Source organism: Nyctereutes procyonoides, unplaced genomic scaffold (genome assembly GCF_905146905.1).
Source record: "Nyctereutes procyonoides isolate TBG_1078 unplaced genomic scaffold, NYPRO_anot_genome, whole genome shotgun sequence".
In the NCBI taxonomy this organism is placed as follows: Eukaryota; Metazoa; Chordata; class Mammalia; order Carnivora; family Canidae; genus Nyctereutes; species Nyctereutes procyonoides.
In genome coordinates this window covers 38,460,206-38,480,938 of record NW_026575133.1, presented here as the reverse complement: position 1 = coordinate 38,480,938, position 20,733 = coordinate 38,460,206, and the positions used below count along the sequence as shown (strand labels likewise).

The 20,733-nt window shown below is 53.1% G+C and overlaps 1 protein-coding gene across 6 annotated transcripts in view; it reads left to right on the top strand.

Annotated features, from left to right (window-relative positions):
• AGAP1 (ArfGAP with GTPase domain, ankyrin repeat and PH domain 1) overlaps positions 1 to 20,733 on the top strand; it is a 533,866-nt gene that overhangs the window by 190,205 nt on the left and 322,928 nt on the right. For all 6 annotated transcript variants that reach the window (XM_055346220.1, XM_055346218.1, XM_055346217.1 and 3 more), the window contains exons 4-5: positions 18,068 to 18,153; positions 19,811 to 19,952. In XM_055346220.1, the coding sequence (XP_055202195.1) occupies positions 18,068 to 18,153; positions 19,811 to 19,952 (228 nt within the window). The remainder of the gene's footprint in view (positions 1 to 18,067; positions 18,154 to 19,810; positions 19,953 to 20,733) is intronic.

Genomic DNA, 20,733 nt, shown 5'->3' with positions numbered 1-20,733 from the left:
ATTCCACCCAGAGAGTCGGAGCTTTTTCCTTGGGCTTTCTGCTTTGTTGCGGTCACGTGTTACATAGGATGATGACCCCAGATGCTGAGGGACAGGCTAGCCTGACCTCACATGATCACCTTTTCGAGTAAATCTGCCCGCACTCACCTTAGGTGCCCCGATCTCATTCGGGGGTCGCCGCTGGCATGGTCTGGGCACCTGGTTTCCTGCCAGTGCTCTGGCTTCCCTCGTGTCTGGTTCAGTGTCCAGTGTGGTCATTGCAGGAGTCCCTGAGTGGTGGACACTGGTCGCTTCCCCGTGTAGTGCTGTCTTGTCGTTACTGTGGCTTTTGCTCTCTTCCCATGTACTATTTTTGGTCTGTTCCATCCCGTTTGGGGCTGTGGTTTCTTTGCAAGGGGCCCTTGTATTTTGATGAGCATGAAGACATTTTTCTGTAATGTTCGTACTTAAGGTAAAAGTCATACTCAGTGGGGTGACTTAAACTGTGGTCTCTAATGAACCCACTTCTTTGATTGTTTAACACATTTTACTGAAATTTCATGGCATTGCATACAGTTTTAAAAATACACTATTTTAAAGAGCAGAAGCATGCATGAGTATGCCAAAAAACCATCCCTTTCCTCATCTGCAAAGTCTCATCCCCCACAGTGGGGCCTGTGGCCCAGGGTCCCCGGCGTCCTGGATCAGGGGAAAGACTGTCCATGATCTTCCAGGGGCTCAGCCCGCCCACCCGTCCTCTCGTGTGTGACTCCAGGTCAGGGATGGGGCACCCAGGGTGGGCCCGAGTGGTTGTGTATCAGGGCTCTGGATGCAGAAGGAACTGTGGGCAGGTGCCACCGTGTGCCTGGAAACCCCGGAGCCCCCCTGAATCTTGTTTCCTGGGGCCATCTCCGTGCCTTCCTGGAACCAGGCAGGTGGCCACGTCCTTGCCTCTCATGGGGGGGCCAGGGAACTGACTCCCCTTCCTGTCCACTTGCCTGCATGAGTCTCCTCGCGGCAGGAGAATCAGGTGGTTTCTGAAAGGACGTGAATGAAGAAAGCCTCAGTTTCTCACTGGCCACACTGGAGTTCTTCCTGGGACTGGAATTCTTCTAGGGAGCCTGTAGCTGGAGAGCGATCTCAGTTCTTGTCACATGTGTCAGTGTCAACCGACTACGTGTGCTTGCTTCGTTGAGAAGCTTTACCTTCAGAACGTTCTGGAGTTGGAACGTACCGAATCGTGGCCCAGGCTTGCGCAGAGCGTGGGAACGATGCGGTCCCGTCCCGCCTGCACAGGTGGCTGATGGAGCACAGCTCAGCCCCACCTGCGACGACTCGCAGAGACATTGGGTCAGGTTTAGTGGGGCCACACTGGGGGAGTGAACGTCCAGCACGCGGTGACGCCTCTCCACTTCTCACTTGGCCTCCTTCCCTTGTACAACTGCTGGAGTGAGCCCTGCCCTGGCTGCACGTGCCAGTGACGTCCAGCACAGAGCTTTCCGCTGCGGTGGTGGCCGTGAGATCGGCACAGGCTGGGCTCCCTGGAGCTCTTGTCCTGCCTTCATAGGGCCATTCCTTGACTTAATCAGCATGTGAATGTCTCTTAGCCTCGCTCTGGCCGGCCACAGCCATGGGATCTTTACTTCGCTGGCAGTTTAAGGTGGGGAAGGCCCTGTTTTTGGAAGTGGTCTCTGTAGGAAACTGGTGCGGGATGACCCCAGACTTTGCCGGAATGTACTTCTCATCAGATCCCTTGTAGCCGGGTCTCCGAGGATAACAGCTGTTGTGCTTTATTTTTTAATTTTTATTTTTTAAATTTTTAAAAATTTTTTTAAATTTATTTATGATTGTCACAGAGAGAGAGAGAGAGAGAGAGAGAGGCAGAGACACAGGCAGAGGGAGAAGCAGGCTCCATGCACCGGGAGCCCGACGTGGGATTCGATCCCGGGTCTCCAGGATCGCGCCCTGGGCCAAAGGCAGGCGCCAAACTGCTGCATCACCCAGGGATCCCAACTGTTGTGCTTTAATCGTGTGATCCGTTCTTACTGATGCTTTTGTAGCAAAGAGAGTTGACTAACACGATTTCAGTCATTTGAAAGAATGTGGTTTAAATGAGGGACGAATTTTTTTTTAAAGATTTTATTTATTTATTCATGAGAATAGAGAGAGAGAGAGGCAGAGAGGCAGAGGGAGAAGCAGGCTCCATGCAGAGGGAGAAGCAGGCTCCATGCAGGGGGCCCAACGTGGGACTCGATCCCAGGACCCCAGGATCAGGCCCTGGGCTGAAGGCGACGCTAAGCCGCTGAGCCACTCAGGTGCCCGGGGATGAATTTAAATATTGTGTGTTTTTGAATTAGTGGATTAGTGCAAAAGTGGGTAACTCAGCAGGGAGCCAGTGATTCCATCAGAGTAATGCAAGGAGTGAGGTGTTTGTGCAGGCAAGTAAGCACTCCGTCGTGTGTGTGAATGAGTGAGTGAGCTCGAGGGCCATAACAAATTACCACGCACGGCATGGTGACATCACCAGCACCTTACAGTCCCCACTGGAGACCCGAGGGCCGAGATGAAGGTGTGAGATGAAGGTGTCGGCGGGATTGGCTCTTCCTGGAGGCTCTGAGCACGGTTGGGCGTGCCCTGGCTGGTAGGCTCCCCCTCCCTGTGGTCTGTGCCCCAGCGTTCGTGTCTCTGTCCAGGTTTCCCTCTCCCCACGGGGACGGCAGTCACTGACTCGGGGCCCACCCTGCTCCCTCATCTTTCTCACAGCTGCAAAGACCCCATTTCCAGATGAGGTTACATGGCAGGTATTGGGCTAGGGTGCGAACATCTAGGGAACGGAATCGTGCCCCCACGACCGTACGTGTGTTACACACGTGGCAGTTAAGTGGCCCCGTTCCACTTGAGGGCAGCGGGAGCGACGAGCTCCCCACCCCAGCTCTTCCTGGAGGTGGTGCTCCCTGCTGGTGTGCTGGAACTTCACAGGTTAGCCGAGCTTGCCTGTGACCTTCACGCCTCTGATGGGGATTTCACAGCTGTCATCCACTTTCCGTGAAGAGAAGCAGGTGAAAATGACTCCTTTGCTCTCGGAGCCCTGTCAGCGGCTGCTAATTAGGATCGTGGATGATGTTTGGGCATAGAATGGGAGCGTCCACCTCGTGTGTGTGCCTACTATTCACTGTGCACCCCACCTTCCCCACCACAGACCCCCCGTGACCGCCTCACGATTTTTAACTCTCTCCCCTTGAAAATTAGGAAGAGAAAGGAGAGGAACCTAGGCCATCTGGCTTCGGTGGGAATTTGGCAGACACCTGCCCTGAGCCCTGGGAGGTTGTGGACGGTGGTGTCCTTGACACGTTGAGCTTTAGAAACCGGGTCATGGCTCTGAAACCTTGTGCCTGTGACATCCCCGCGTTACTCATCTTCTCTCATGCCGTGGGCCCTGCTGAGCCGCGCGGACAGCTCGTGCAGAAGGACCTGGAGCCTGGAAGAGCTCACGGCCAGCAGCCACCGGCAGAGTGGTGGACAGAGCAGGGCCCACGAGCTCTCAAAGCCAAGATTCGGCTGTCCTCTGGGCCGAGTGGAAGTTGTTGTTGTTTTTAAGATTTTATTTACTCATGAGAGAGGCAGAGACACAGGCAGAGGGAGAAGCAGGCTCCATGCGGGGAGCCCGACGTGGGACTCGAACCCGGGTCCCCAGGATCAGGCCCTGGGCTGAGGGCGGGGCCAAACCACTGAGCCTCCCGGGCTGCCCTCAGTGGAAGCTTTTAAGGTCGGTAGAGACAAGCCTAAGAATGTCCATGGAGCCTCCCTCCTTTGATTATAAGATTAACTGCTCTTAGCTACTTTTTCAAGGAACTGTGGGAACCAAACAGGGTGAAAGGTGCCGGGGTGCTCCGGTCCTGGCTGCCCGTGTCACGTGTGGGTGGAGAGGTCTGTGCTCACCGGTCCTGGCAGCGAGGGCGGTCCGATGGCGGTCAGGTCCCTGCAAGCTGGCTGTCCCTCCCCTCCTCCCGTCCTCAGGACTCTGCCTGCAGCTGCTGTTGCCCAGCAGATGTGTCTGTCTCGGGGCAGGAGATATGTTCTCAGGAACACATGTATCTGAGATTTTTTTTTTTTTTTTTTTTTTTTTTTTTAGTGAATGTTTACTTAGTTGCTTAGAAACAAACCATGTGGTAAACACTTAGCCGTATTTTCTGGGACACATGAAATGCATTTAAGCTGTCAGCCCCCGAAACCCTTTCCAAATCAAATAAACCTAAAAAAATTTTTGTCAGCTACCACTGCTCAACAGATGTTAGGGCTTATTTCTAAACACGTCTTCTTGTGCTGTTTAACGTCCCAATGAAAAAAATCTGTAAACTCTAATAAAAGTTGAGTAGTTTTGAAATCTAGCCATTTAAATGTCCCAACATAATTTTGCCATGTTACTTGTAACGAAGTGATTATGAGTACGTGATAATTTTTTAATGAGGATTATCTGTAAACCTGGAGAGGACGAGCAGCCTGCCGGTAGGTAGGTTTAATAGACCAGGCACAAGTCAGGTCTTTGACCCTCTCGAGTCCTTTCGAGCCCACCGCTGGCTGGGGAAGTATCGTTGCCCTCTTGCTGTCTTCCACCTGCTTTTAATTCTGTCCTCCCATATGTAAGCCATGTTGAGGGTCGGGGGTGTCGTCCGGAACAGGTGAGGGATACTGAGATGAATACTAGAGCCACAGTAACAGAGAAGCACATTCTACTTTGTTTTGAGCGGGGAAAAGCAAGCTGTAAAATAAGAATAAGGAGGTCGTCATGCTTTTGGCATCGACCAAGCTGGCAGGACAAAATGTGTTTTAGAGTTGGTCGTTTGGAACTCAGAACACATCTTCCCATGGTGTTATAATTAATTCAACAAGAAACCGAGGGCGTACTGAGAGCTGGGCACCTTCCAGAGAGAAGAGCCTTGTGTTTCCAAAACTCTGATTCAAGGCGGTGATTCACACCTGGCTGAACGGGTCTCTGTGAGCGCTCCGAAGAGGGCTTGCTGGCTTCTGCGGGGGAGAGCTCCAGGATCCCCCTGCAGCCCGCAAGTGCTCACTTAGGCCGTGTGACACAGAGCCCCCGAATAGCACCGTGCACGCTGTTGACACAGCTGTGGCTTTCCTGAGACCTCTCAGGACGTCGCAAGTTGTTACAAAACCCTTTCTTTACTAGGAAGAAGGGAGATGAGTGTCCAGAAAGTTTCACCCTTTGCCATTGCAGATTACTTTTTTTTTTCCCAGAGAAATCTTAATACCAAGGTTTTTTTTTGTTTTTTTTGTTTTTTTTTTTTTTGCTTTAAATGCATGCCATCTGTGTTGCAAATTAAATAGTAGTCATTGGATGCCCCAGAGCTGGCCCCCATCGGCGTGAAAGCACCCTGGTCCATTGCTGCATCTGTCCCCATCTCTGGCCTCGATGCTGTCCTCCTGCTGGCAGCTGGCTCCCGTCCCAGGGAGTCCGAGTGGCAGCAGAGCAAGTCCGACTCCGGTCCAGGCAGCGGCCTGCTCTGATCTGGAAGCCAGAGGATGCGTGGTCATTGTATTAGCCTGGATCCTAGATGACCAACTTCAAGGAGCTTAAGTAGAAGAGCAGGGATTTATTAACTCGTGTCCTGGGAGTGGCCAAGGGGACGGATGCAGCTCTAGAAAGGCCCTGCCGATCCACACAAGCGCACAAGGAATGGTCTGTCCCCACTACTCCCTGCCCCCGGTGGGCTTCGTGTTCAGCTGTGCCTCCCCAGAGGGTGGCCAGCATTCTGTTGGTGGCCTCACGACCATGTGACCTTCAGTGTCCCTGGGACACGGGGAGGAGAGCTGATTCTCTCGGTGGCTCCAGCAGAAGATCCCACACGGCTCTGGTTGCCTTGCTGGAGTCCCATGGTTTTCCTGTATGGAGACCGACAGGACGCTCGTAATGCAGAGCTCTGTCCCCACTAACAGACCCGTTGTCTGGGTGTTCAGTGTGGCAGCGGCCCAGGCACAGTTTGAACTCCCCCCAGTGCTCCCCCTGCCAAACCACTATGACTCCTACCGTCACTTTGGCTTTGGCTGCAGACCTCAAGTGTTTCAGGCATTTTTTTCCTTCTTGATTTTCAAGGACAGCCGACTTGGGAATGTTACACGTTTGCTTGGATCTTAAAGTTTCAGCTCACAAAGCCGTTTCTCTGCATCCCCTTCCCCACTGTTGTCTTAACTCCCCTCCCCTCCTTCCCCCTCAGTTGTCTTATTGGTCCTAGGAAGCCGGAGAGACCAGACACTTGTAACATCCTTAGCTAAGGCGATCTGCCCACCGAGGTTGAGAGGCTTTCCGTGGAAGGCAGTACAGAAAGGGAGAGATGCAGGGCTGAGGCCAGCCTTGGGGTGAGCAGAGGAGAAGGGGGTGAGGGGCCCATGTCTGGTGCACAGAGGAGGTGGGGGAAGGCAGGGGTTGGGAGAAGCTCCCTGCCTGGCTATGGGTCAAGGTGGAGAGCTTTACATTCCGGAGGAGGCCCGGTATTAATTTGAATGGATGGAGCTCACGTTTCAGTTACGGCTGATTAGAGACGGAGCGGTTGACATTGTCTGAAGAAAATGTTCCACCCTGCAAGACCATGCTTGTTTGATCTTAGAGCTCCCCTTTGGCGTCCTGGCAAGCTCCAGGGGCCAGGACATGGTGACGAGGGAGGTAACAGCAGCGGGCAACGGGGGCCAAGTGTCAGAACTACAGGAGAGGATCGGTGGTATAACGAAAGTGCCCTTGAGCGCCCCTCCGGGTCACGTGTTCCTGCTGGAGTCAGGGCAGGGCCTCTGTAGGGACCAGCCACTCGCTCCATCGGGCCCAGCTGTGTGTGCGCACCTGCGTGCATGCAGATCTCCCGGTGATCTGCTACGGGGGACGGTTTCCTATGGTTCAAATGACTTCATTGATGATCACCCCAGGCCAGACGTGGAGACCAGGTTCAGCTTTGGCGTAGTGTTTTGTCCATCCCGGGTGGCTTCCTGGAGGCAGTGTGTTGGGAGACTCTGAGGCAGGCTCTAGTACAAGAGGAATATGAAGGGCGATGAGTAGATGGCACCTGCCCTGGATCTGGAAGCTGCTTGGGTCTTATCTTCATGGGGTCCTGAGGAGCAGCGTGTGTGGCCGGCATTCGTTACCCTTTCCCGAGCACCCTCCCCCCCCGCCCCATTTTATTTTGTTAACTGTTTTGCCAATTTTAAAAAATAACATCACAGGCAAAAGAAAAAAATAGCGCTTGCTCTTTGAGGGCCACTTGAGTGTGTGGATGGCGTGGAGAGAGTGGAAGGCGGGGTGGGGGGCGGCACACAAGCCACCTTGCGGCGTGTTCCTGCCTCTGTGCTCTGAGAGGTGGGGGGGCGGGTTCAGGCTGAATGAGGAAGGGAGGTCTGGTGCCCCGACAAGCGTGGGGGAGGTGTGAGAGAGACAGAGCCCAGGTGCGGTGGATGCGCCGCCTGGTAGGGGGTCAGGCCGGTCACTCTGGGCCCGTCCCTGGCAGCCCAGGTGGGAAAGAGGCCTTCGTGGGGGCTGCTGGTCGCTGGCTGACATAGGAGCGTTCTGAAGGGCGTCGGGGAGGCCGCACCCGGGCTGCTGATAGGCTTTTGCATGAGCCTGGCTTTGCAGAAGGAGGTAGGGACAAGCAGGAGGAGTCTGCCGACAGCCTCTGGAGGTTGGAACTGACTCACGTGCTGATAGAAGGGAGCGCGGGGTCCCCGTGACCTCCAAGCCCTCCGCAGCCGCGTGGGGAGTGCTGGCCGTTCATTAGCTCCGGCCACAGGGTGCGTTGGTGCTGTCCAGGCGCTGGGCCCTGGTGCGCCGTCCGGCTTGGGCAGGGGCCTGACTGTGCGCCGGGGTCCGATGCAGCCCCATCTTGTTCCAGGTGCAGGAGCTTCCTGGGCCTTGCCCGGTCAGCTTGAGAGGCGGTGACACAGGCACGCACGTGTACACACGCACTCGCACACCTGTGGGGATGGCCCCTGGGGCCTGCTCAGCGGGCTCCCGCTCAATGCTGGCATCGGGCGCTCTCCCGGACCAGAGCTCCCTCTAGGCTGGAGACAGAACCTCCTGGACGCCTTCCACTGAAGTAAATACAGCGTTTCCATAGGACTGTAACAGTTCCACAGAGTCTCCAGAGAGATGGTGGAAAATATCAATCTGCACATCGGCATAGGAGACGTCAGAGCGGAGCCCGGCTCGCCTGCTCGGGCTGTGACTGCCCTGCCCGTGAGCGTGCGTTTTTAAACGTTCATAAAAATAAATAGGCCCACAAAAACCCAACAGAAAAGAAGAACACGGCTCCCAGTGCCTAAGCTATTTATTGTCTGGCCCTTTGGTCATCGTTTGCTCCACGGTGTGTAGAAACATCAACTCATTACGATGTATCGTTGGATTTGACTAACAGTGAGCAGCCTTTTATAATTTCTTGAAGCAGACATCTGATTGATATTCAGAGAAAGTGAGTGAGCCGTTTTTTTCTTTCTTTGAGAGAGAGTGAGGGGTGGAGGGCCAGAGGGAGAGGGAGATTTCTCAAGCAAACTGCATTCTCACCGTGGAGCCGGACGTGGGGCTCTATCCTACGACCCCAAGATCACGACCTAGGCAAAAATCAAGAGTTGGACACGTAACCCGGCTGAGGCACCCAGGCGCCCCGTGAGTGAGCAATTCTGAAAGCCTTTTACTTTCCATATTCGATTCTAGGATTGCATATTTAAAAATAGCGTTTATGCACCAGATTATTTTTTTAACGGAAAGTTATTTTCACATGGACTGCACCAGTTGAGAACAATAAATCTGAGGGACTGAGAGACCGTCTGCCTGCGTGCTAGTAGCTGAATAGCCCACCATCCAGCTTCTGTTTGTTGCTCGCCGCCGACGGGCTCCCCGTCACGCTCTCGCACTCCGGCCCGTGACACACGTGTCAGGCCATGGGTAGTGTCACTGGTCAAGGAAGCCGTGTTTTTAAATATTCTGGGCGAGGAGCTTGGCTCCTGTGCCCCAAGCTATAAAACTCTTTGTAAGTTTACCTTTTTTGATGCTTAAAATAAATGTGCAGAATATTAAAAATAACCATAAGTATGTTTTCCCCGCAAAGGAACAAATGTGCGAGACTGTATTTCACTAAGTTCACCACGCAGGCTATTTCGGGGGCAGCCGTAGGTGCTGGAATGTTCAAGTACAACCACAGCGGTGGGCATTGGAACAGTTTCAATAAACAGTTTACAGATTTGGTTGTAAGTCAGATTTTACAGAGCAGGGTCCATCATTATATAGGACTGTTTTCTGTAGAATGCAGATTCAGGACCGCCCACCCCATCCGCTCATGGGTCCTGGGGGCCGGGCCTGTAGGGGCTTGTGGTGCCCAGCTTTCCCTGCCGTCCATCCCACACGAGGCCCGACTCTTGTCCATTTCCTTCCTGCCCGCTGCCCTTGAGCACAAGCTGCATTAGGGCAGAGCTTCTGCTTCGTGGCCTCTGTTCTCAGCCCCAGCGCCGTGCGTGGCGTGTGACCGGGCTTGCCAAACACCAGTGGTGGTTCCGAAGACCACGATTGGGTGGACCCAGTGCCGGGAGGGAAGGTGGAATTGGCAGGAAGCACTTGGGAAAGGCTCACTCCCAGCAAGGCTCTTGCCTGCTGCTAGTAGGAACCCAGTGGTGTCACCGGAGTGCAAATCCGATACATTCTGTCCCTTGGTTACTTTATCACTTGCTCCCATGGAAGCCTGGCCAGACTTGTCAGCAGAGATGTAGATGGAGCAATTTAAGAAGCACTGTCGAAGACTTCCAACTTCCTGAGCTGTCTTGACTTGTTCTCCTGGATCTTCCAGAACATGTGGAATTGGGACCAAGGATTAGGCAGGGTCTTGGTTTTTCCTGTAGGAATGGGAGCGCTGTCTTTCGCTGGCCAGTTACCCCCTCCTTGGTGTGCTCCCCTGTCACTGCATTTGCAGGTTGAGACTCTGCCTCCAAGTGTGAGTTTGCATTTGGAAATCGTAAAGTTGTCATCGTAACTGTAGCAATTACTTGCTGGTTTTTGCGAGGCGCTTGTGACATTTAAGGACCCCGTGGGGAGCTGACGTGGACTAGCTCATGCCCCCGCCCCGTGGCGATGTGAGTCAGGTGCTCTGATGACCTGAGGTTGCACACGAGGAAATGAAGGCCCCAGGAGGCACAGGCACCACTCAGGGTGTGGGCCCCGTGGGCCCCAGGGTGGGCCGCCCTGCGTCTCTTCCCCTTCGCTGCTGCCTGGAAGCACCACCACCCGCCATCACAACTTTATAGCTCATCAGCCGGGCTCAGGGTGCTTGGGAAGACCTCGGGTCTCCATGCATACTGAGGGCCGGGCTATGCCGTCCACCACAGGGTGTTTGACCCCTGGAACAAGCTGCCAAGTTATTGGGGAACATCCTGAGTTACGTGGAGGCACATAAGTGAGCTTTGGGGCTTTGGATTCTAGCTTCCCAAACAGCTTTGCAGGAAAATCCCGAGTGTGTGGGGCCAGGGCAGACGGAGTAGGTCTGGGGGCTCTGAGCCAAAGGGCCGGTCAAGTGCCAGGGTTGGCCTTGGCTTGTGATCCCAGAGGGGGAACATGCTGGAAGAGGCCTGGGTGGTCAGCATTACACCCAGGAGCGTGCGATGAGGGCAGGTAGGAGGGAAATCACTCCCATGCAGAGGCCTCTTTCCAGAGGGCGGACCCCTTATTCCCAGGTCGAGTCCTGGAGACCCTTGAGCTCTCTGCCCCACCCCCCACCCCCCGCCTGCCTGCCTGCCTTCTGGAGTCCGTGACAACCCAGAGCACATCTTATTCTTTGCAAAAGTTGAGCTGGAGTTCTAATTACAGATAACTTTGTGGGGGGGGGGATAATAGTGTTTTAAAGCAATTTTAGGTAGTGTTTTTTTTTTGGGGGGGGGGAGAGGCTCCTAAAACTTAATGAGAGTGATACTAGGTCTGTCGCTGGATGTTGAAAATTGGAGATTGGCCTGGATAATCCAACCCTCACACCTGCCCAGAGTTGCCGTGTTTATTTTAGTCTTCAAAAGAGATGGTTTGAAGGAGAGACCTCTCCATAGGTTTCATGTATTAAACCTCCGGGTTTACGTATTCCTCAAAGCTCTTGGAAGCTAAGCTGTGAGGAAATCCTGACTGTTGAGCAACAAACCACTTCCTGAAACGTTTAGTTTTCCAGCTTCTGTTTGAGCAGCAATATCCTGTTGTCCCTGAGCCCCTGGGCAGGCCTCTGGGGCATCACGGCTCCGCCAGTGGCACTTGCTGCTCCCCGGAGGCGGCAGCGAAGCTCCTCTTGTGAACGCAGAACAGAGCCCGAGGTTCCCCCGGTTCCAGCGTGACGTCTGCCTTTCCATCCAGTTAATTTAGGTTTTGTTGGCTTGGGGTCAAGAAAACCTGAGCTGCATGAGTGACCCTTGGAAAAAAAAACAAACAAAAGCACCAACCCGTTTGCTGTTTCGAGGGGCCCTTCCACTAAACAGACCCCAAGTACCCAAGTAGGAGGAATGGTTGGGCTTTTATGTCTCGTGTTGAATTAATGAACGCAGCTGCTCTCAGCCCACAGATTGTTTAGACAGAGGCCCCCCAGGTCACAGTAAGCACTGAACATGCCGTGACTTACCCCAGAGTCAGCTAGTGAACTACTTGGTGTTGCTCAACCGACTTCTAGACCACAGCCTGCACACATGCCCGGCTTGTTGGTCGTGAGAACATGGGACACGTCCCCAAGCAAGGTGCTTGTCCATGTAGACTCCAGGTGCAGACACATGCAGGACAAGGTTTCTAAAAGGCCAGGTTAAAAGCCGCCACGCCGCTAACATTCCAGAAGGTGGGTTTCTGCGTTTACGTAGGAGTTTACCGACACAGCCAGATCCGCATTGTTCTTGGTCTCGTGGAGCGGATCACGTACTTGTTCCTTGTTAACTAGGATTCAGTTCCACGACCCGTTATGGATACATAAAAATGCTTAAATCATCCATTTTTAAAAAGCCTTGAAGCCTCACTGAAGGGAAGTCCTTTTGAGTAGCTTTGAAGCCCTGCTGCTTGATAAGAGGCCGCCGCACCTTTGCTGGCAGGAAGAGTTTTCCTCCAGCACCTCTGTTTTCTCCTCTTTCAAGTGATGATGAGAGTCTGTGTCACATTTTCCTGGAACATCTTGTGGTCTTCTGATCTGCAGATTCAGATCTCTCTGCATTTCTGGAAAATGCCTTTGTATTTTTATCTCCCAAGAGTCTTGTAGTTCTTGGGGGCGGGGGGGGGGAGTTTGTTGTCACCGACCCCGTTTATTCTTCTCTCAGGGCGGTCTGTCCTGTGCGCTCACTTCTGCCTCAGTTTACCTCCATCGTTCTCACCTCACCAGCTGTTTGTTCCAAGCCGTCCCTCTGTGTCAGACTCGCAGCTTTGAGCACCGTCTCTTCTCTTCCTTACGTTTTTTCGAATTTTACTCACTTGTTCCAAAATGTCGCTGTGGTTCTCCATTCTAGGGGTTTCCACCTCACCTCCTATTTGAGATTCTCCTCCCTGGCATTCTCGTTGTTTCGAAAGCCTATTATTAACATGCGTTGGAGAGGGAAGCGATCATCAGGGATTTCCTTCTGCTTTTTGAGTTGTTTTCTAACGCATTGACTCCTGCGTTTTGCGTGCTCCCTGCCTGTATCCCTCCCACCTCCTGTGGTATCTGTTGTCCTTCCCATTCTTCCAGGGACCCTCTCGCTGCTGGGACAGGTGCTGTCCTGCCCCTGCTCTGGGGTTCCCATGGGACACAGACACGGCTGGGCTGTCGAGAAAGCCAGGAATGGGGCAGCCTGGGTGGCCCAGCGAGCGGTTTAGCACCGCCTTCAGCCCAGGGCGTGGTCCTGGAGACCCGAGATCGAGTCCCACATCGGGTTCCCTGCATGGAGGCTGCTTCTCCCTCTGCCTGTGTCTCTGCCTCTCTCTCTGTGTCTCTGTGTCTCTCATGAATTAAAAAAAAAAAAAAATGGGCAACGCTTGGGCCGCGGGATCTGAGGCTGGATGCTATGTGCCTGGGGAGTTACAGTATAAATGCCCCATCCCTCTCCTCCGCGCCCCGAGGGAGCCGCCTCCAAACCACAGGGGTCTGCTCTTAGTCACAGACCGGGCCCTGCCTTTCCTGTAAATTTGCACATGTCCAAGTATGGGGTTCCCTTCACTCGCGGGGCAGTGGTTGGATTCCGTACTGTATTCCCCGCGGGGCCCCCCTTCCATTCTGGCATCCTCTTTGCCTGCAGAGGGCCAAGGATAAGGCTGTGCTGCCTCTTCCATTTTTCCCTGCCCGTCGGGAGCTGTTGTTCACTCCGGGGGTGGGATTAGGGGCCTGCCCAGCCCCGGAGTCTTCCTTTTTATCCGAAGGCCACTGTTTTTGAGGTTTTATTCTGTGAAGCTTCGCTCTTTTTCTCAGTGGAGGGTGAATTGTCTTCCTCCTGCTGCTTACTCTTTCCCCCTTTGTTTTATTAGGAATAAAGGAAAGGAAATGCAGTCACGGTGAAGTCCGATCTGCCATCCTAACCTGGAACTTTGACTTCTTTCCCGATCTTCCTTTGTTATTTTACTTAGATCTGGGTGAAATGAAGTCATTAGAGACCACGGCCTGCTTGAGGAAGTACCGTGTCCAACCTCATCTTGGCCGAGTCCTAACCCCGAGTCTTTCACCCGTGGAACCACTTAGTGGGCACCACGCATTAATCCTCCTGCTGCTACATTTTTATAGTTGTTACTGTTGGGTGTTTTTTTTTTTTTTTTAAACAACGTAAGTTTAAACAAAAATTGGCAGAGAAAATGAAATCTGACTCAGTTAAATTTTGTAAACTAATACATTACCGATGAGACTTTATTTCCCAGCGACAAAATAACGTGACCCAAAATTCTTTTTAAATGTCACAGTACAAAGCTTCTCCACGACCTCCTTGTTAATAAGTTATGGACTTTGGTATTTTCGTCAAACTTTAAAGGGCAAAATTAACTTCAAAACGTCTCTGGCACATTCATGATTAATTTTTTTTTTTTTAATTCTCTTAGGGAGAAATGAATTCATAGCCTTTCTCAGTGTATCCCTCTCATTCCACTTGTCTTAAATAATTATGATACAATGAAATTTGCAGACATTTTATCTTATCTTGGGGCTGTATGCAGAAGAACATTTTAGGCAAGTGTTAGTAAGGTTTTCACAGCCAAGAATGTCTGCACGCTGAGTCTAGGAGACCCAGTCCCTGGTGTGTGTCCTAGCCTGAGCCACGGCTCGTGACCACTGACCATCCCGAGGCCAGCTTGCAGCCACGGGAAGCACCAGAGCCCAGCTGCAGCTTCAACAGATGTTAGGACGATGCCCCTCCTCTTTCTTACGGAAAAGAGCAATAATATGCTATACAAAGGCTAATTTAAACTCAAAAATGATTTTCATCCTTTGCCAAAGTAAAGATGAAAAACTACAGTAAAGATGAAAAACTACAGTAAAAAGAAAAAAGTAGGGATCCCTGGGTGGCGCAGCGGTTTGGCGCCTGCCTTTGGCCCAGGGCGCGATCCTGGAGACCCAGGATCGAATCCCACATCGGGCTCCCGGTGCATGGAGCCTGCTTCTCCCTCTGCCTGTGTCTCTGCCTCTCACTCTCTCTCTGTGTGACTATCATAAATAAATAAAAATTAAAAAAGAAAAAAAAAAAGAAAAAAGTCCAGTGAGGAACCTGGTGCGTGTGGCCAGCATGCCCTCAGCTGCTGGCGCATCCGGGAGCTGGTGGGGGTGCAGAGCCAGCCGGCGGGGAGGCAGGGTCCCAGGGTGCAGAGGAAGAGGGTGGACTCCCGGTCAGACCTGCGGGCTGTGGAGTGCTGTGGGCGTGGGCCTGCAGGGGTGAGGCAGCAGGAAACTCCTGCAGAAACCTCCCCGGGAAGCCTGGATGATTTCAACAAACAGGATGGAGGGAATACAGGGGGTTTTGAAATGTTATAGGGATAAGCTAGGCGGGCGGGACAGAGTGTGAGAGCGTGTGTGAGCTCACTGTGGGTGAAGGTGTAGCGTGAGGCTCCGGAGGTTGTATCCGTTCGCGAGGGCGGCGGTAACGAAGGGCCACAGATCAGCGGCGCTCCACACCACGCCGGTTGATGCTCCCACCTTCTGAAGCCCAGAAGCCCGAGGTCACGGTGTCGGTGGGCTTGATTCCTCCTGGGCCTGTGAGGGAGGGTCTGTTGCAGGCCTCTCCTGGCTTCTCATGGTTTGGAGGTCATCTTTGGGGCTTCTTGGCTTATAAAGCTCCTGCTTTTATCTTCACCAAAATTTCTCCTTGTCTAAGGACACCGGTCACTGGATAAGGAGCCCATCGTACCCTAGTATGAACTCGTCTTAACTGATCACATCTGCATTGATTTTATTTGCAAATAAGGTCATGCTCTGACCTTATTTGGACCTCAGCATATGAATTTGGGGTGGATGAGAGGACAGTTCGACCCATAACAGAGGTAATAGTGGGACACCGTGTGAGAGTAATGCTGCTCTTTGGGATGTGATAATTAGCTACTTGACAGATCAGGGGATGCTTAATGATTATCGGGTTTTTCTAAGTACCTGCTGGATCCTCACACCTCCTGTGCCCCCCTGAAAGGCCCCAGAGCTCAGCCCTCGTGCCCACCGAGAAACTCCCTTCCTCACTTTCTCCTGAGCACAGACAGGACTCTGTTGCTAAAAGGATGTTTTCCGGGTACTGCCCAGACCAGTCGCTGCCACCGGAGGGCCCAGCTGATGTGATATCACGGGAACTACTTTGAAATCACTTAACTCAGAGCACAAGTATTTTCCTGTGATGTGAGAGCTTTAAAAGTCTGCATTAGATCTGCTGTCCACGGACTTGGTCTGGGGCGCTCTGCTACCTCGGGCTGCTTTGTAGTGGCTGTCACCCTCCTTCAGGTGCCTAGACTGACCCACCAGGGATCAGAGGAAAGATTTGTGAACTTGTACACAAATTCCTGTGGCTTTCCCCTTGTCCCCCTCAGTGTGACCCGTCAGATCTCTAGGAACGAGATGGGAAGGGAAAGGTTTTCTCCAAAGTAAGAAATAGATTTCCCATCTAACATTGTTTTTTGGTTTGCTTTTCATGAAAGGTTGAATTCCGTTCATTCTGGAGAGATTGCAGGTTTCCGGCATCTCTTTTTTTAAAGGTCTTAAAAATAAATGCTACTGATTATTGTTGCAACATATGCAGATTTTTCTATTGTAAGTAGGTCTATTAAACGTTAGATAAATGTTTTCTAAACGCAAGTGATAACTCTTGGCAGAAATTTTGAAACACGCTAGTAATGCTTGCCAGCGCTGCTGCCCTGTGGGTGGGCACCTGCCCCCCCCGGTGGTGGGGGTCCCGTTTTACAGCTGGGGACCCTGCGGTACAGAGAGGTGAATAAGGAAGGCGAAGCCCCCCAGGTGGCGTGTGTGGCAGCGCCGGGACCTGCCCAGGCAGCCGGCCCAGTGTCGGAGTCTCGTGGCTGAGACACACTGGGGCTTGGGGCTTCTGCTGGGTGCTGGGTGTTTCCCAGCTCATTTTATAATCACGACGGCCCAGCTGGCAAAGGGTGCTGTGGCTTTTTTTTTTTTTTTTTTTTACCTACAAGGACTCTGTGATTCGGGGCCCCTGAGTCGTCTGCCAGTCTTCCTAGAGGTGCAGAAAGCACACCTCCGCTTGTCTGGATCCAGCGGGCACACACGCCTGTTACACGACCCCCCCCCCCCATGACTGTTCTCTGCCCCCTGCCTTGTGATAGCTGTGCCCGCCGCGCAAGGGATCAATCAGAACGAAAGTTTTCTCCGTTTTGTGTGAACGTTGGAAAGTTTTCTTCAGGTTTCATGGTTGAGGAGACGGGACAGCAACTAGAACAAGCGTGTTTCACGTGCCCAGGAAGGAGTGGAGAGCGGGAGTGTGTGCACCTCTGTGCATGGGCATCTGCGTGTGTGCACACGCGTGCCCGCTTGGATAGGTTGTGTCCCCCCCCCCCCCCAGCCTGCCGCAGTGCACGCAGCGGCTGGGGAAGCTGTGCCGGCGTGGTTCTCCGGGGGGCGGGTACGTGGGGTTTAGGTGCTGTTTCTGGAAGGCCAGGGACTGTGAGAATGAGAGCAGGTGCTGATGTGTTAGTCTTTCACACACGATTTGGGATCCTGGTGAGGGTTAGCTGGAGCGGGTGGACGCAGAGCCCAGGCTCTCGAAAGGTGGTTTGGCTTTGGAGATGGTGGAGGGACCCGAAGTGGACCTGCTTCCTATGTCCGAGAGCAGCGTGGTCCGGGCGCTCCCGAGGAGAGAGGCTCTGGCCGGTGGCGCGTCCCTGCCCACCTGGGTGTGTGCAGGGCCGAGATGTCGAGGGCCAGCCGCCTTCCCGCAGATGCACACGCACGCACACACACGCACACACGTTTCTCGCTAACACGGCGCGCTCTCTAACCCCCCCCCCCCCCCGCCAGCTGTCCCGCTCTGTCTCCACCTGTGCGGAGATGCCATCCAGTAGTTCTGTCTAACACGTGTGTAGTAGCTCAGCATCCCCCGTACTCGTGCCCCGTGAATACGGAAACACCATCCCCATGATGTTCTGTGTGTTCCCTTCAAAAACTGGGTTTCTCTTGAGGAGAATACAGGTTCGCAGCCCTCGAATTTTATCAAAATGTCGTAGACTAGGCACCTGTTAAACATGCGAAATGGGTTGCAGTCTCGTGAGCCCAACAAGAGAATGATGATTTCAGCGCTCTCTGTTTCTGAACTCTGCCTCAACGTGTTCGCGGTGGGAGAGAGCTCCTGCACTTACAAACAAAGCCTGTGTTAGAATCCTGCCCCTCTCAGCCACGGGCGCCCCTGGCGTTGCGTGGAGGCTGTGTACTCTCACCAGAAGTGAACACGGGTCCTTAACGACAAATACTCAAAAGTCTGAGTTCAGTACTGCTTTTAAAGTCCAGTGGTTGCTGGTCCTAAATACTGAGAGAGTGGCCTCCAGGGCGACAGCCTAGGGTGTATTTTTCCACAAGCGAAGCCCACGTCTGTTTGCCCTCCTAGCACCCCGTCTTCCCCGTGTAACGAGGCGTTTTGTGTGTGGCAGGTGGAAGATTCAAGAAAGAGATCGTGGTGGACGGCCAGAGCTACCTGCTGCTGATTAGAGATGAGGGGGGCCCCCCAGAGGCGCAGGTGAGTACTACAGGCTCGCCCCGAAGCCGCTTGCCCCGTCACGCGTGACATCAGAGCTCACCCCACCCAAAATGCACCCAGATATGTCAGAGCTGACGCCCTGGCTGGTAAAGCCTTACCTGGGCACCGCGGCTTCTCCGAGGAGGTAAACGGGATGATGCTGATGACGGTTACTATTGACCTTTTCGTTTCCACTTGGAAAGAGGAGGGTCTCCGGGTGCCCGGCTGAGCTGCTCTGATTGTGCTGTGGGACTCTGGGGGGCGGTCGAGCTTCCAGGGCCCTCCAGGCACTCCCGAGGCTCCAGCCTTACAGGGTGCTTAGGAGTGTTAAATGAGATCGTACGTACTGGCCGTACAGTCCGTTGCCCCCAAAAGTAGATGTGATGGAGGTTCGCCTGGATGCAGGTAAGACAAGGACAGGATGGCACGAGTCAGGTTGTTGTGGGATTTTATTTTATTTATTTTATTTTTTTTTAAGATTTTATTTATTTATTCATCGAGATGGAGAGAGAGAGAGAGAGAGAGAGAGAGAGAGAGAGAGAGAGAGAGGAGCAGAGACACAGGCAGAGGGAGAAGCAGGCTCCATGCAGGGAGCCCGACGTGGGACTCGATCCAGGGTCTCCAGGATCACGCCCTGGGCTGCAAGGCGGCGCTAAACCGCTGCGCCACCGGGGCTGCCCTGTTGTGGGATTTTAATGTTTCTCCCTGACTTTTGCTAATTTTGTTAAGTAGCTATGTAAATTTCTTGGACCATAAGTAATAACATCCTCAGAGAGGCCTTTAAGAACTCGTTGGCAGGGTGCCTGGCTGACTCACTTGGTGGAGTGTGCGACCCTTGATCTCAGGGTTGGGAGTTCACGCCCCAGGATGGGTGTAGAGATGACTTAAAAAAAAAAAAAAGAATTCAGTGGCACGTGATCTTTCCAGTACAAAAACCTCCTCTTGGGCAGCCCCAGTGGCGTAGCGGTTTGGCGCTACCTGCAGCCCAGGGTGTGATCCTGGAGACCCAGGACCGAGTCCCACATCGGGCTTCCTGCATGGAGCCTGCTTCTCCCTCTGCCTGTGTCTCCACCTCTCTCTCGCTCTCTCTGAATGAATAAATAAATAAATCTTTTTTTTAAAAAAAAAAAAAAAACCTCCTCTTGTAGCCCAAAGGTGGACCACAGCCTGGGTGGAGGCCGTGGGAGCCCAGAAGAGGAGCGCCCCCCCCCCCCGCCCCCAATGCCGGGGTCCAGCAGGGCTCCTGGACGCTCCGTGGAAGGGGGTCCATGTGAAATGCAAAGCTTCGGGATCGCTGTCAGGGCCTGTCTTCCGATTTTACGAGGCCGACTTTGCCCTGTGTGTGGAGGACTGCCGCTGGCTGGATTGGGGCCGTGGGGCCGAGGGGGGACATTCCTGTAGGGAAGCACGTCCCAGGTTGTGTCCTGAGGAGACCGGGGTGGCCCGGGAGGGAAGGGGGTGTGAAGGTCCCATTCCAGGTGTGCAATGAAGACGTGAGTGACGCCACAGCCACGTGTGACAGCCAAAGGCAGGCATCGGACCCATCCTGCGCAGGGGACGACCGACCACGCGTCCTGTGCTCCCGAAGACGCCGTCCCCACCCTTCTCTCCGACGGTTGTCACTCAGCTCCTTCTCTCCTCCCTCTTTTCGCCCTAGTTTGCCATGTGGGTGGACGCTGTGATATTTGTCTTCAGCCTGGAGGATGAGATAAGCTTCCAGACCGTTTACCACTACTACAGTCGGATGGCCAACTATCGGAACACGAGCGAGATCCCTCTGGTTCTGGTGGGGACCCAGGGTGAGTGCCGGCCGCGCAGCCTCCGAGTAAAGGACCCCGGCGGTTGGGCAGTAAGTGGACTCAGGGCCATAGGTTTGGTGTGAAGGGATTTGAAAATGATGTAAAGAAGAAATAATTTCCAACCAAAGGCTGTTTCCAATGAGAATCCATGAACCTGAAACTGTCCCGTTTCCTGGTTCGATCCTCTGGAGAAGTCTCACGGTCAGCACCCGCAGAGTAAAACAACCCCTTCCCGCGTGCTCTAGGGAAAACAGAAATCTATTTTCTTTCTTTTTCTGTAATAGGATCTCTTAATTCTTTCATTCTTTCAGTTATGCAAGATAATTCGTAAGGAGTTTAAAAGGTGGTCGACTTTAACTTTGGTACATCTTTAAAATTTTGCTGATTTCTTAGGGCAGAGTTTGCTTTTAATTCACTGTCCTGTGTTACCATCTGTATATAGTCGTTCACCTAGCAGGTGCCTCAGAGCCTGGGATTACCCTGTATGAGCACGTTTCCTGCTTTCTGCTGGGCTTCTTAAAACTTGGCCTCTTGCAAAGCGACATCCCTGAAGTCCTTGTCCTCGATCCGATTCTCTGATACACTGGTGCCCCCCGTCTGGGTCTTAGGAAGCCACGTAGAAAGTTTTTAAAAAGCACAGGCAGGTCACTGTTAAAAACTGCTTTGTCAGCAGTATGGGTGCCTTAGAAAGGAATCCTGTCCAGAAAAACTGGATTTTTCTGTGCCTTCATTTCTGTTGTGGGGGTTCACACGCCGTATCCGTCGATACGTCCGCGTCTGT